General features: G+C 47.9%; 1 protein-coding gene across 2 annotated transcripts; it reads left to right on the forward strand.

Annotated features, from left to right (window-relative positions):
* Positions 1-895: 895 nt before the first annotated feature.
* Positions 896-13646, forward strand: LOC144735936 (uncharacterized). 2 transcript variants are annotated; one of them, XM_078618526.1, is made up of 10 exons: positions 896-1454; positions 3346-3439; positions 5173-5301; positions 6358-6465; positions 7584-7673; positions 8335-8396; positions 9420-9735; positions 10303-10599; positions 12146-12312; positions 13394-13646. In XM_078618526.1, the coding sequence occupies exons 1-10, from the start codon at positions 1401-1403 to the stop codon at positions 13556-13558; spliced, it is 1482 nt and encodes a 493-aa protein (XP_078474652.1). In that variant the 5' UTR covers positions 896-1400; the 3' UTR covers positions 13559-13646. The 2 variants fall into 2 exon arrangements, with proteins under 2 accessions (XP_078474652.1, XP_078474653.1); XM_078618527.1 differs by lacking the exon at positions 7584-7673 and having other exon boundaries at positions 1173-1454.
* The last annotated feature ends 108 nt before the right edge of the window (positions 13647-13754 follow it).

The raw sequence follows: 13754 nt of genomic DNA on the forward strand, positions 1-13754 counted from the left end.
ATCCTCCCCGTAGTCGGGAATCGAACTCGGGTGACCGGGTTCTGAACGCTGAGCGATAACCGCTACATCGCAACTCCAGTGAGTCGTGACGAACCACAGATTCTGCTCTGACCATCAAGCAGTCTGTAGTATAGTCTCACGGGAAAGCTACCGTGGGTGTCATTGTATGTACTGTATGTTAAACTTATTTCGCACCGTACGTAGCCAACCGTGCCAATCGGAGGTGCGGTGGAAGGACAACAAACTTCACACAAAAAGCAGTTCTAAAGAAATGAGTTTGTCAATGTAGATGATTTCAAAGTGCACAGTGATGTTGGTTCACAGGTGTTGTCACCACATCTACGCCTATATTTAAGGAACGAAACAAGTGGACTTCACCAATCTGGCTGCTGTCCGCCTGATGAAGCTGGTTGTAATTACTGGCGAAACGTCGTACTCAGATTGTAAATGTTGTGGCTTGGCTCTCCAACACACAACCGGTTCGTGCTGTCCTCATGACGAATTGGCCACGTTCTGTTTACGTGACAACTCTTAATGGTTGACTGTGTCAGGTGGTGGCGGGTTTAACGACACATTTATATATTTACGCGATCTAATCTAAAAATCCTGTATTATGGTTTATACTCCTTGCCGAGATCAACGAGGGATTGTGGTTTATATGCGACAAGCGCTTTGTGTGTCATGAGTGCGACCATCCATGGATTCGTTCGGCAACCGAAAGCCAACGCAGCTCGGCACGCACCGCACGGACACGAACTTGCAGCGCGGAGGTCGCGGGTTGACCTCCTCGCGCCAGAGGTCAACGTCGGTGCGAGCCTCTCGCAACCCAGAGGTCGTGTCCGCCCAGCGGTGTTCATGGGCGACGCCGCAGTCGATGGGAAACAGGCGTAGCGGAGCTGCGATGCTGAGAGTCTAACAAACACGCTGGGAGCGATCTCGAGTCGTCATATCAGCACAGAAAAGCACTACGACCATGGCAGTACAATATGATACGTTTGTGGGAAACTGCTAACGCGATGCTATTGTCGTCTTTTTTCCTCCTAATGACGATCGATTGTGTTGTGATCGTAACGTCGTAATCTTTTGTTATCTACGTGACGTTACCGAAAGATCGAAAGACCCAGAGAACTCTTGCTTTGGTTCCTCTTTCGTTTCGTTTGCCCTTCCGCCCAGCAGCATGCAGGCCGAGTGAACGCAGCGACTCCCCGCCAGGTTTTAAAGTGATGTAAAACTCCACGGCGTGAACACAAAAACAACATTTTACACACACACAGAGATCTCTGCTGCTGCTGCTTCACAAGACACGAGGCGCGGGTCTCGGGGGAGGCTGCGGTCGATCGTCGCAGGGTCACCGATGCGGCCGTGGAGGTCACCGAGGCAGGCGACTCGCGGCCCGCGCGATGCAGGGAGGAGCCTGGGCGAGGAGGAGAGCCGTCGTCTCGCTCGCCCTCGGGGTGAGTCGCCCCCCAAGGCTCAACCTCGTCGCACTCGTCACCTCGTCGTCTTGCGAGTTGTATAAATGTGCGATGTGTGTCGGACTTTGTTCGCGCCGTGCGGAGCCGGCCGCGCGAGAAGCGGAGATGAGAATGTGGCAGCTGCTGTGCCGGACTCCTGAGCTGAAGAGGGAGACACACACAGACACACACACATACATAGACACACACAGACACACACAGACACACACACAAACACACACATACACACAGACACGCACAGACACACACACAGACACACGCACAGACACACACAGACACACGCACAGACATAGACACGCACAGACACGGACACGCACAGACACACAGGTGATTGGGTGGGTGAGTAGGTGGATGAGTGAGTGAGTGGATGAGTGGGTGGGTGAGTGGGTGAGTGAGCGGGTGGGTGGATGAGCGGGTGGATGAATGGGTGAGTGAGTGGGTGGGTGAGTGGGTGGGTGGATGAGTGGGTGGATGAATGGGAGGGTGAGTGGGTGGGTGAGTGGGTGAGTCAGCGGGTGGGTGAGCGGGTGGGTGAGCGGGTGGGTGGATGGGTGAGTGAGTGGGTGAGTGAGTGGGTGAGTGGGTGGATGAATGGGTGGATGAGTGGGTGAGTCAGCGGGTGGGTGAGTGGGTGAGTCAGCGGGTGGGTGAGCGGGTGGGTGGATGGGTGGGTGAGTGGGTGGATGAATGGGTGGATGAGTGGGTGAGTCAGCGGGTGGGTGAGTGGGTGAGTCAGCGGGTGAGTGAGCGGGTGGACTTGTTGTTGTTGTCTTGGTGTGGTCTGTGACTGTTGTGGTTGTTTTGCTGCCTTGCCCACTCGCATTTAGTCTTGAAACATTGGCAGGAAATAATATACGATTGCGATTTGTAAATGAGTGAGTATTTAGTTTCAGTGATGTGCACAACTTCCTTATACCTCGCGCTCCTGCCGTGTTTTTGTATCGTTGTTGTTGTAACTTTCTGACAAACCCTCATTGGACATCGGTGATAAAGAGCTTCATAGCTCATCGGATTCCTCCAGGACAAACAGATTCTGAGTCACCCCGCGCGGTGTCGGCGGGGCTCGATCGATCATCGTCTCCCCAGGTCCGTGCAGGTTGACCGATCGATACAGCAGGGAGCCCGCAACCGCCACTGCGTGCACCCAGCCCGCAGGGTGCACGCAGAGTTCAGTGCGCTAACCACTGCGCCACTACTCCACCCACAATTCAAATTTGTCGTTAAACTCTCCTCGACGTTTGCGACTGCAACCGCCGGCACCAAACCCCCACCCCGCCCGCCCGGTCCCGACTCGCACGCCCCCTGCTGCCCCTGCTGCCCGCGCTGCCCTGCTGCCCGTGCTGCCCGCGCTGCCCCCCTCCCCCCACCTCCCGTGTTTGTGTCCCGGAGGAATCCGATGAGCTGCGAAGCGCTTTCCCACAGATGCCAGAATGAATGACGTCATCGAAATCAATCGGCAGGTCGCGTGCGGTGAGTTAAAGTGTGGGCGCCCCCACCTCTTCAAGGCGTCTGAAGAGCGTGGAAGAGTAGGCCAACTCTCCTCTGTAGAGGGCCTCTTGGAGGCCCTTCCTCCGGCGATGGTGTGAGCGAGGCAGTTGCGGGGCTGCACCTTCGCAACGTTGTTGACCATTTGGTCTGTAGGCGCCGTAAAGATGTCGAGTGAGTCCGTGAAGGCATCGCCCCTCCACACTTCTCGGGACTCGCTGCTGTTGCCCCCCCACGGTGATTCCGCTGTCGCTTCCCAGGTGTCGCGTTGTGACTGGAGCCATCGTCCCACACGCGCTGTTCACTCACAACGGATGTTTAAATGCCCATGTCCTGTACACATTGAGCCGTGACTGTTTTGTGACGTTTTTGTTTTTCTTTCCAGATTGTATTCTTCACCAGGCTGGTGTCTTGTCAAGCCTGCAGTGCAGAATTCTACAAAACGAGTAACAACATCTGTTGCAAGCCATGCCGTGCAGGTAAATCAATCGTACATTGTGCCATGTTAGGGCTCATAATAAAGGTTGGTTTGGGTTAGATCGCTTAAATGTGGTGTCGTTAAACCTGTCACCACCCGACACAGCCAATTAGTAAGGTTTGTCACGTAAACAGAACGTGCCAATTCGTCACTAGTACAGCACAACCGATTGTGTTGGAGAGCCAAGCCACAACATTGATAGGTCGTGTTTGGGTTGTTAAACAACAACAGCAGCAGCAAAACAAACCGGTCGACCGGCTTCTCTCTCTATGTGAGTCACGTTCTCTCTCAAAGAAGTTGGTGATCACAGCCTCCTGCCATTCAGCTCTGAGACACACAGACTCACAGAGATACCCACAGACTCACATAGAGACCCACAGCCTCACAGAGATACCCACAGACTCACATAGAGACCCACAGACTCACAGAGAGACCTACAGATTCACATAGAGACCCACAGACTCACATATAGACCCACAGACTCGCATTGATACCCACAGACTAATATAGAGACACAGACTCACATAGAGACCTACAGACTCACATAGATACCCACAGACTAATATAGAGACACAGACTCGTATAGAGACCCACAGACTCACACGGACACCCATAGACTCACTGCTTTCACATCCACACAGGAGATCAGACTTCCTATCTAGCACTGAAGTATTCTAATTCTTGTTGTGAATAATAATATACTTTTCAATAGAGATGCCATTTTCTATGCTTCTCTTTATCGCTGTGACGCGCCTTGCAGCTACTGTTACCACGCCTCCTAAAGAGTTAATTGGCTCCCACAGCACCTGCTGGTTGTGGACGTCACAGACTTGTGTTTGACATTGAGGCTTGAACCTCTTCACTGGTATGAACAAACACCCTGTGTGTGTGTGTATACAGTGGATTGTTCATCCTTTCTTTAATTTCCTAACATAATTTTTACCCGGCGTATTTTGCAAATCGCTCTCAGATACTGCAATGAATACAATGCCATCGGAATGTCTCAGGTCATTGATATTTTGACCACCATCTTCCACTCCATGCAACTCCTCTGTCACTCTCAGCATCCTTTCACTACACGGCGAGTCATCGCTTAACGCGTGGCGGTGTTCGCACGACAACACTTTTCGCACAACGCGGAACACACGCCGTTATAACGCTTCTCGTTATAACGTAGTTTCTGAGCGGTCGATGATGAACTACTTTCTTGAGCTGTGCGGCTGAGTGGTGCAGTGATACAGCACGCGGAATGATGCAGTAATGCGGCTGCAAACCCTCAGCTTCTGAGATCTCGCCAGATGGGGCGTCAGTCGTGTGTACAGTATTCACTTCAAAACCGGAACAAAACAAGCCACGTTTAACACCATCAAACTTCACTCGACAGCACAATATACTCAGCAGCGTCACTGGGGAGAACAAACTAATATAAATAAGCGGCCAAAATACCTCGTTCCCATAACTGACCCGACACCGCCAAGATTAAAGTATTTTTGACACACCTCATCTGCCACACGGCCTTCTGGGAGTGCATAATTTCAGGGGCATTGGATCAACACAAGCAAGCACTGGGCCAATTGAGACAGCATTGTTGTTGACTCATGGATCACTGCCGACCTTCGGTGAACTGTAGCCAACTCCACAATTGAGCACGACTTAGCCAATCACACAATAACTGAAGCACGTTCGCATGATTTGGCATCTCATCAGTATGACTAATGTCTCTTTTTATTGCAGGAACTTACAAGGCAGTGGACTGCACAGAGAATGGAAAGGATGCTTTCTGTTTGTTGTGTCCCGAGGGCCTCTACATGGAGACAGAAAACCACGCCACATCCTGTAACCCGTGTAAGAAATGTGGAAAAGGTAAAGACATCGTGATCGATAGAGGCAGCATTGGCATGGCTATTGCACCGCAGTGTGGGGCGGCCGACTGTAACCATCACCGAGAACATTCAGCTGACTGAATGCTCTCAAATCCAGCCATCCCCGAAGATCTGAGAGGTCTACGGAATCGCCATTCACGGCAGCTTGAGATGCAGAAGCATCTCGACGCTCGGTGCATTTAAAACATCGCCATTGATGTGGCGCCTCCTCAAAACACCACCTTCACCATGCCTTAGGAATTCCGCATTACGACTGCAGTTATACCATCACGCGTGTACCATCACGCAACTCCGGTCATACTCGCAGCAGCAGCAGCTCTTGGCTGGCCATCAATCAAAGACGGCAGTCACCGCATCGTGCACTTTTAGACGCGCTTTTGCGGCCGTCTGGAACGCTCTTCCTTCCGATATTGGGAAGCCTCTGGAGCTGTACACTTTTAAATCATCATCGTCTAGAATGGCAAACTAATTTTATTAGAACTGATTTTTGTGTTTAGTTTGTTGTCCTTCCCCGCACCTCCGATTAGCGCGGTTGGCTGCGTACTGTGCAAAAGAAGTTCAACACACATGCGAATACGTCATCACAGCCCATAACAGTTTTTTTCTGGATAAACTAAAGAAGATTGGAACTGCATGGGCCACCATTCGAAGTTGGTATATTCACATTAAAGATGAGAATTGTCTATTATTCTTGAAGTCCACTGAAGACAATGGTATTATCTGGATTGTAGTTGGGGAATACAGTTTATAATAAAATATAAAGAAAAATAATGTATATATGTTGAACTTCTTCTGCACAGTACGTATGCTAATAGGAAGTGCGGGTTACAGGATGTGGCATGGTTTTCTGTCTCCATGTAATGGCAACGCATCACGTGGCATAACCAGTTACCAGAGTCCACATCCAACTCATTGTGGCAGTAGACTGAGCAGTGCAACACATGGAGGAGTTGTCGTTGCTTCCAGAAAACTTCATCTGATCACAACATAAACTAAAAGTTGCATTTATGATTTACGCATGCTGCTTTCCATACAGATGAAACCATTAAAACTCCATGCACTATCGCATCGAATACCCAGTGCCGGTGCAAAGAGGGCCTCCAGTGGAATCCAGAGACCAGAACTTGTTGGATGACCGAGCCAGGTACGGACACGCATGGTGACCCTTCCCCTGGTGACTCTTTCCCTGGTGACCCCCTGGTGACCCCCTGGTGACCCTTCCCCTGGTGACCCTTTCCGTGGTGACCCCCTGGTGACCCCCTGGTGACCCTTCCCCTGGTGACTCTTCCCCTGGTGACCCTTCCCCTCGTGCCCCCTGGCTCTGGAGCCAGGGGGCAGCAACCTGCAGCTCCAGAGCCACGTGCGGTGGCTCTTTGGCTTCCCCGCTTGCTGGAAGCCGTTTTTTTTACTTGAATCTTAAACGTAATTTAACACAACGATAATAATCAATTTGTTCAATATGAAAGGGAATGGGTCACTATGGAATGTCTTGGTGACGACATGATTACACCAGTCAAACGTGTTTTGTGAAAGAATAACTAAAGAGGGAACACACGAAATAGACGCTGTTTATCCATCAGCTATTTTGTTTATTTAAGTCATCTGCTGTATAGCTGCCGTGTGTCTGTGTTTGTGTACAAGTGGCCCTGCGTGTGATACGACTCTCGAACTATTTTGGTCAAAGACAAAAACACAAAATGGATCTTCTACCTTTCAACAGTCGCCGACCACTGCCCACAGACGACGGATGAATCCACAGACTCACAACGAGACCGTCGCCTCACACCGAGACAGCTTGACGAGGATGTCTGTGGCCAATGACGTGCTTTATCATTGATTTTGTGTTCGACCACAGAATGATTTGACCAAATCTGTATCGCGAATCGTCCACCAACCGGACACAGCCAAGCAAATTCTATTGGCGCCGTGAACACGCGTTTAACGTACCGACGGTTATCAATATCGTCGTCGTTTCAATTTCAAGAGTAATTCTCAAAACTGTTATTGCCAAATATGAATCCATTTGGAGAAACACCAAAATGACAATACTTAGAGCTGATCGTTACACGTAATATGTGGTTTGGAAAATTGTCGATAAGTCGGTGATATACACAATTGACTTGTTTCACAATTCCAACCTTAGGTTTAACACGTAGGCTTTCATGATCGATAAAAAAAATCTCATGAAGAGGTTGTGTTTTAATACAAGGCAAAGAACGTGCGTAGCTGTGTTGATGTTTGTTGTTTATCTGCTTTATCCAGGTGCGATAGTAAAACCAGTGACACATTTGGCCGTGTTCATTCTTATTTTATTGCTGATTTGGATCGCTCGATATATGTGGAAGTTCTTCAGTGAGTACTGACTGCACATTGTCACTTGCTCATGATGTTTTCCCTTTTTCCCTGATCGTGCTATCGTCATCATGTGATATGATGAAGAATTAATTTTGATATATTTCGCTGAGCAGTTGCGACCCCCTTGCGTTTAGAGAACTGCCTACAGAAGTGGATATCACAGAGCTCACTCTGAGATTTGTATTGTCATGTACAAATCGCCCAGATGTCGTCAGATCTCAGAAGCTAAGCAGAGATGAACCTGGATAATAGTGCTTGGATGGGAGACCACCATGCACAAACAGGTTGTCAGAGGGCAGCAGAAATATGTAGTTGTATTATACATCTATGCTCTCTTTTTGGTATTCGCATTGTCCTTGTACCGTTCACATTTTGTGGTTGTTCTCTGGTCTAACACGGGTGGTGAGACAGGGCCGTGGAGGCGGCTGCCTCTCGTGTGGCCAATCAGTTTCAAGGACAATGCGTGACATTGTCATCAGCGCATGTTTGTTTGTGTGTGTGTGTTACCACGAGCATGTGTGGTGAATGACAGCTGTTGTCTATTTGGGGTCTGGACATCTTAACACGTGCTGTGTTATTGCCGGAAAGGCCAAAGCCTCTTAAAACTCTTTTTAAGGAGTTTATTTCTTCATAAAACATTGATGTATATGTTTTGCAGAAAATCGAAAACAAACATGGGAACGAAAGGATCAACTACCCATGTTCCGGCCCCAGTCAGACGTGAGTGTCCCTGTAATGAGTGCGATTATTATGACGACGTGTTAATCCATGCCACGTTTTGAATCAAAACACGGACTCACATGAGGAGCTTCATTTATCACTCCAATCTTCCCGTCGGTTGCTAGGCTGGCTTGTAGTTTTGGGCATAAGGCACTACCACTAGAGTACAAGCTATGACTATCCGTTACAATTCAATGTTATTTTGTATTATCTACGCCTGTAATCCGATGAACACGTTGAAACAAAATGATAAAACGAGGCGATATGCATGTGGAGTGCCAATATAAGTCTGTGAACAGAGTTAATGACTGTTCTGACCAAGTGTTGCAAATGGCTAAATTATTACTTTGAACACATGAGATGGTTTGGTGGCTCACAACTGCTGTTCCAAAGCAGATTGCCAACCATCCCGGTGGCTTAAGTTGAAACGATTGCCAATAGGATTACACAGGAACACGGAATGCCCATAGACTAACATTGAGAAACGATTCCCCATAGCGTTACGTGGGGGAAATGCCAGCTGCAAATGAATAAATTGTTATCAGAGCCTCGGCAACTTCCACTTTGCGTGCAACCGCTTCGAGATACCAGGTTGCATCGTCCACCGTTGTCACAATGTATCGATTGCCTTTGTAAAAATGTGTAAACATTACGAGCATTTTACCCAGTGCCACTGTATATATCCCTTTGCAATTGTCCTCAGGCAACTGTGATACGACTGGCAGAAACTCTGTGGTTAGTGCACAGCCCAATCGATCCAGTCGCCTGAGCTTCATTATTATCCATAGCTACCATCAGTGGGAGGAGATTTCTGATCCGGTACAGGTACGCCCCCTTCACCAACCCACACTGACCTGCAAGGTGAAGAATGGTCAAATAACCCCCGTGACCTGCACGACAGGGGCAGACCCTCGGAGCAGTGGATTGATTAAAGGGCTGTGCATGTACATAGACACAGTTAGATGTGAGAGTACTTCACTGTTTTCATCAAGGACTCTGTGTTTTTGTTCACTCATAATGTAGGAGTTGGAAATGCTGATTACAAATGTTAAGGCCGAGCAGGACGGACCGGCGTTCTTTTTACTGAAAAACAAGAAGAGGGATTTGAAGTTCTGGCTCAGAGTCAACCCAGATCACCTTCTGGAGCACCTCGACAGCAACAATCTGATGTCACGTGACTTCTACAAACGAGCCACAGCCTTGCCTCCTGAAGAACGCATCGACGTTGTGCTCACAAATTTCATGATGGGCGGAGAGCACCAATGTCGTGTCCTGCTGAGGGCCCTCTTTGATGTGAGAAAGACTTACGCTGATGTGTGGAATTGGCTGATGGATACGGGTAAGAGAGATGTACCCACTTTAAAAGCGTTTTTATTTTTCCATAATGTTTTCCCGATTGTGCTACCGGCATCACACATTCTCTCCATGGATCTCTCACAAGGCGTGCAACACTTTGCTTGAGAGAGCAGAGCGGCCCAGTGAAGCGGACACCACAGAGCAACCTCTGAGATCCCTGCAAGTGACCTCGGGCCTACACAGTAGGAGGCAGCACTTTCCCATTACCTCTGCCACAGAGATCAATGTTCATTCATGATGGTCAAACCAGTGCATTTCATTTTTAACTCTCTCCGCTGTGATTTTGCAAACTTAAGTGCAGAACAAAATTTTACGCCATCGGTTTGTGTGCAGTCATTGGTAACTGGGCTTTAACCATCAACTCACTTAAGAAGTCAGTTTAATCACACGCAGCTTCCTGGATTCGAACCCGGTAATCTTAGTGGTGCCGGGGTCAGCGCTCTTGACCTCTGTAGGCACCAAGGTGAGACTTGTATAGTTCAGCCAATGGCATGTCATGCTGTGTTCGCGTAGGAGGTGTAATCAAGTGCTCGATCGGTTGTTCTCACAGACAGGAAGGTGAAGTTAGTCATCGTGGAAGGACAGTCACTGAGAGCTATTCGCTCGAAGAAACTCGAACTTAAGCAATGGCTGAGCTCCAATCCGAGCCACCTTGTGGACAAGTTAAAAAAATACGGATTCCTGGCAGCTTACAAAGCGCCTTCGTTCACAAACAGCGAGGAATGCACCTTGAATGTTCTGAATCACTTCATCGACCGAGGGGACGAAGGCTGCGAGAAGCTCCTGTTTGCCCTTCAAGCCGTGCACGTCCACTACGCCCACTTACACACGTGGCTGCGCTCTCTCGGTGAGTGGGATATAAGGATATATCTGTTGTCTCGCCTTTTTAAATCCTTTATATTAAGTTCGCTTGCTTGCTTGCGTGCTTGCTTGCTTGCGTGCTTGCTTGCTTGCTTACGACCGTGCAAATCTTTCGGTCGTTTTTTAACCCACTTCCCGTGATCCAATCGAGCTGACATTTTCCACACAGACTCGTTGTGCGAGACAATTAATGTTCGTGAAACATTTTTTCAAAGATTTTACACTTTTTAGGCAAAAAAAACATATTTTACATATATTCAAATAGAACTCATTCATGGCTTTGGCTGAACGTCACAGTATAAGAGCCCAGAGCGTAACCCGTCCACAGGCCGTGGCGGAGTAGCGCAGTTGGTAGTGCCCTTGCCTCCCATGCCAAAGGTCGCGGGATCAATCCCCGCGTCCTCCACAGGCGAATATATTTTTAAATCCTTTATATTAAGTTCGCTTGCTTGCTTAGGACCATGCAAATCTTTCGCTCGTTTTTTAACCCACTTCCCGTGATCCAATCGAGCTGACATTTTCCACACAGACTCGTTGTGTGTGACAATTAATTTTCGTGAAAAATAATTTCCAAAATTTTACACTGTTTAGGGAAAACAAATTAAATATTTAATTACCAATTGCTTAATACTGGCAGACAATCATCTGACCCATAGGTGGCAGCCATCTCAAGCCAGAGGACGAGAGGACTCTAGCCGCCACGCATATAAAGGATTTAGAGTGAAAAACTTTGTTTTTACGGGTTTACTTGTTACGAATTTCATCCCTACAGTTACATCGGCCTGCTTTCACGCCAGACGAAGTACGGCAAACCCTGGCCCGTCGCGGGGGGTTGCGTTTTTGAAAATAGCCGCGAACGGAAAACCCGTGATCGGAAAACTCAAAAGCGAATGGGGAAAACTCGAGATTGGTTCACAGTTCGTAATGCAACTCCCAACCCTCCTTTTGCTTTATGTTAGCCTACATCAACCCAAACATTCAACAGGAAGTGTTTTGAATGGAACATTTGATTAATATTTTCTAGTGTTAAATAAAACTTGTTATGGTGAATGTTGAGAAAGAGAAACAAATGTATGCAGTGTCCAATACTGCACCACGTATCGTCTAAATGTAACTAACGTTGCACCCCTCCTCGCTTCTCCTAATCACTGTAGGGGTAGATAACGATGCCGTGCTTTCCTGTTCCTTGTTCATTTAGTTATATAATGACGCTAATGGTTATTTTGTGTTATGTATTTTATTGTTTGTGTGTCAAACCCGGACCCACATTTGACAGGGTGGTTGGCAATAAAAAGCCGGCAGTTTGCTCGCATTGGTTCAAACAGACGTTGTTCTGCTGATGAGACACTGATTGTCACATTTATTCCATTCTTTGTTTGGAGTGAACCAATTCTGCTGAAATGCTGCACTTCCAGAAGGTCGTGTGGTTATTGTGATGTGTAAAACATACTTTGAACTTTTATATGGAAAGCATATAAGGGATGTAGGCACGTCGCCTATTTGTTTACTCTGTTCTTGTCACTCCCTTTCAGGGTTCTTCATGGAAATTCTGAACAACTCCCCCTTATTTATCATGCAACGTAGCGACGCTGAACTCAGCAATACTCTGCAGAATTGCCTCCCCAAGCTGATAAAAATACTGCAAAGTGATGTAAAATTTCTCGTACGTCACCTCCTCCAACAAAACCTCATCACTAAGGTGAGCACCACTTTCTACCTTCTGTCATCGTGTACACTCAAATAAATATCGTTATTTCTCAATCCACAAATGGATGCGGGCTACCACATGCCACTTGGGACATCACGTTTGCTTTTCTATGTATACAGTGTATATATACAGTGTAGACGTACAGTGTATATACAGTGTATATATTATGCTTAACTGCGCTGGTCAGTTGTTGGGGGAGGGAAGGAGGAAAGGTAGAACCAGTTCTGATATCACCTGCCGCTGATGATGAGCATGGCCAGGTATCGAACTTGGGTATCTCAATCCTGGAATCACCACCACAGGTGGCTGTGGAGAGATGACCTCTCTGCAGGATTTTCCCGATCAAGCGATGTGTCCTTTCAGCAACCCTTGCTGCTGTTTGTTGAAACATGTGGGTGTTAAAGTCTGCATTCAATTTGGAAGTTGGGAATAGGAAACCGATGCCGACATCGTCATAGAGAGGATCGTACGATGGTAGGGACACGTGTAAGGATGGAGGAGAGCACTTTTCCAAGACTGGCATTGAAGTGGAAATCAGAGCGGTTGCTGACCAAGGAGACGAGCTAAAGCCAGACAATGGGATGCTAAGGAAATGGAGCTTTCAAGTTTGGTTTCTATAGGGCGGTGACATGGCCTCGCGGTAGCGCATTCGGCGCTTGTTGAAGAGGGTCACGGCGGCCACTCCGATTGATACTCTGGGCGTGTTAACCACACAACTACATGCCGTCTGTGTCACAGTGGATGTTACATATCCCGTGACATCATTCATAGGAGCAGACCTTACGCGCTGGCCTCATGCTCCAAATTTGCCACGTTTTAAAAATTACTCGCAAAATATACAGAGCATAGCAATCATCAACCCCCTGCTGTGAAAAACGTGGCAAGACCCTTATAAAAAAACATTCATGAAACTTCCCTCGGTAAGCAAGCGTAATGATCATACAAAATATACTTTGTAGCATTTGTGGATTCTGGCAGAATGGCGAGGTGTGGCGGTATAAACGACACGAGCTGCACAGACATCTTGATCTTAAAAGGACATTGCATGAAACTGTCATCACCGATGTTTCAGGAGACAGAGGCGACGTTGCTTGGAGAGGCAACGGAGATGAAGAAGTCTGTCACGCTGCAGGATGTCGTGAAGAAACATCCGCGTTGCGCGAGCAAACTGTGGGAGATCGTGTGGGGTCTCCGAGATTCCCACCCACAGCTCACGGAGTTTTGTCTGAAGCTTTGAGCCCCCCCCCCCCCCTTCCAAAAGTAATCTTTGGTTTATTATAACATTTATGCAAACAACAAATTCACAGCCAGTCAGCTTCAAGGGGAATTGTATATGGGTGGGTGGAGACAGTAGGTGGGCACATCTCTGCTTTATTGACCTGGTCAAGGCTTATGATACCATCAACAGGCCAGGGCTGTGAGCAGTTTTTCAT

This window comes from Lampetra planeri, chromosome 58 (assembly GCF_965212315.1).
Source record: "Lampetra planeri chromosome 58, kcLamPlan1.2.h2, whole genome shotgun sequence".
Lineage (NCBI taxonomy): Eukaryota > Metazoa > Chordata > Hyperoartia > Petromyzontiformes > Petromyzontidae > Lampetra > Lampetra planeri.

Excerpts from the sequence above, each read along its gene's own strand:
- LOC144735936 (XM_078618526.1), top strand. The coding sequence starts at position 1,401 with ATGCAGGGAGGAGCCTGGGCGAGGAGGAGAGCCGTCGTCTCGCTCGCC. Across the intron at positions 6,466-7,583 it reads TTGTTGGATGACCGAGCCAG|GTGCGATAGTAAAACCAGTG; the intron begins GTACGGACACGC and ends TGCTTTATCCAG. Across the intron at positions 9,736-10,302 it reads GAATTGGCTGATGGATACGG|ACAGGAAGGTGAAGTTAGTC; the intron begins GTAAGAGAGATG and ends TTGTTCTCACAG.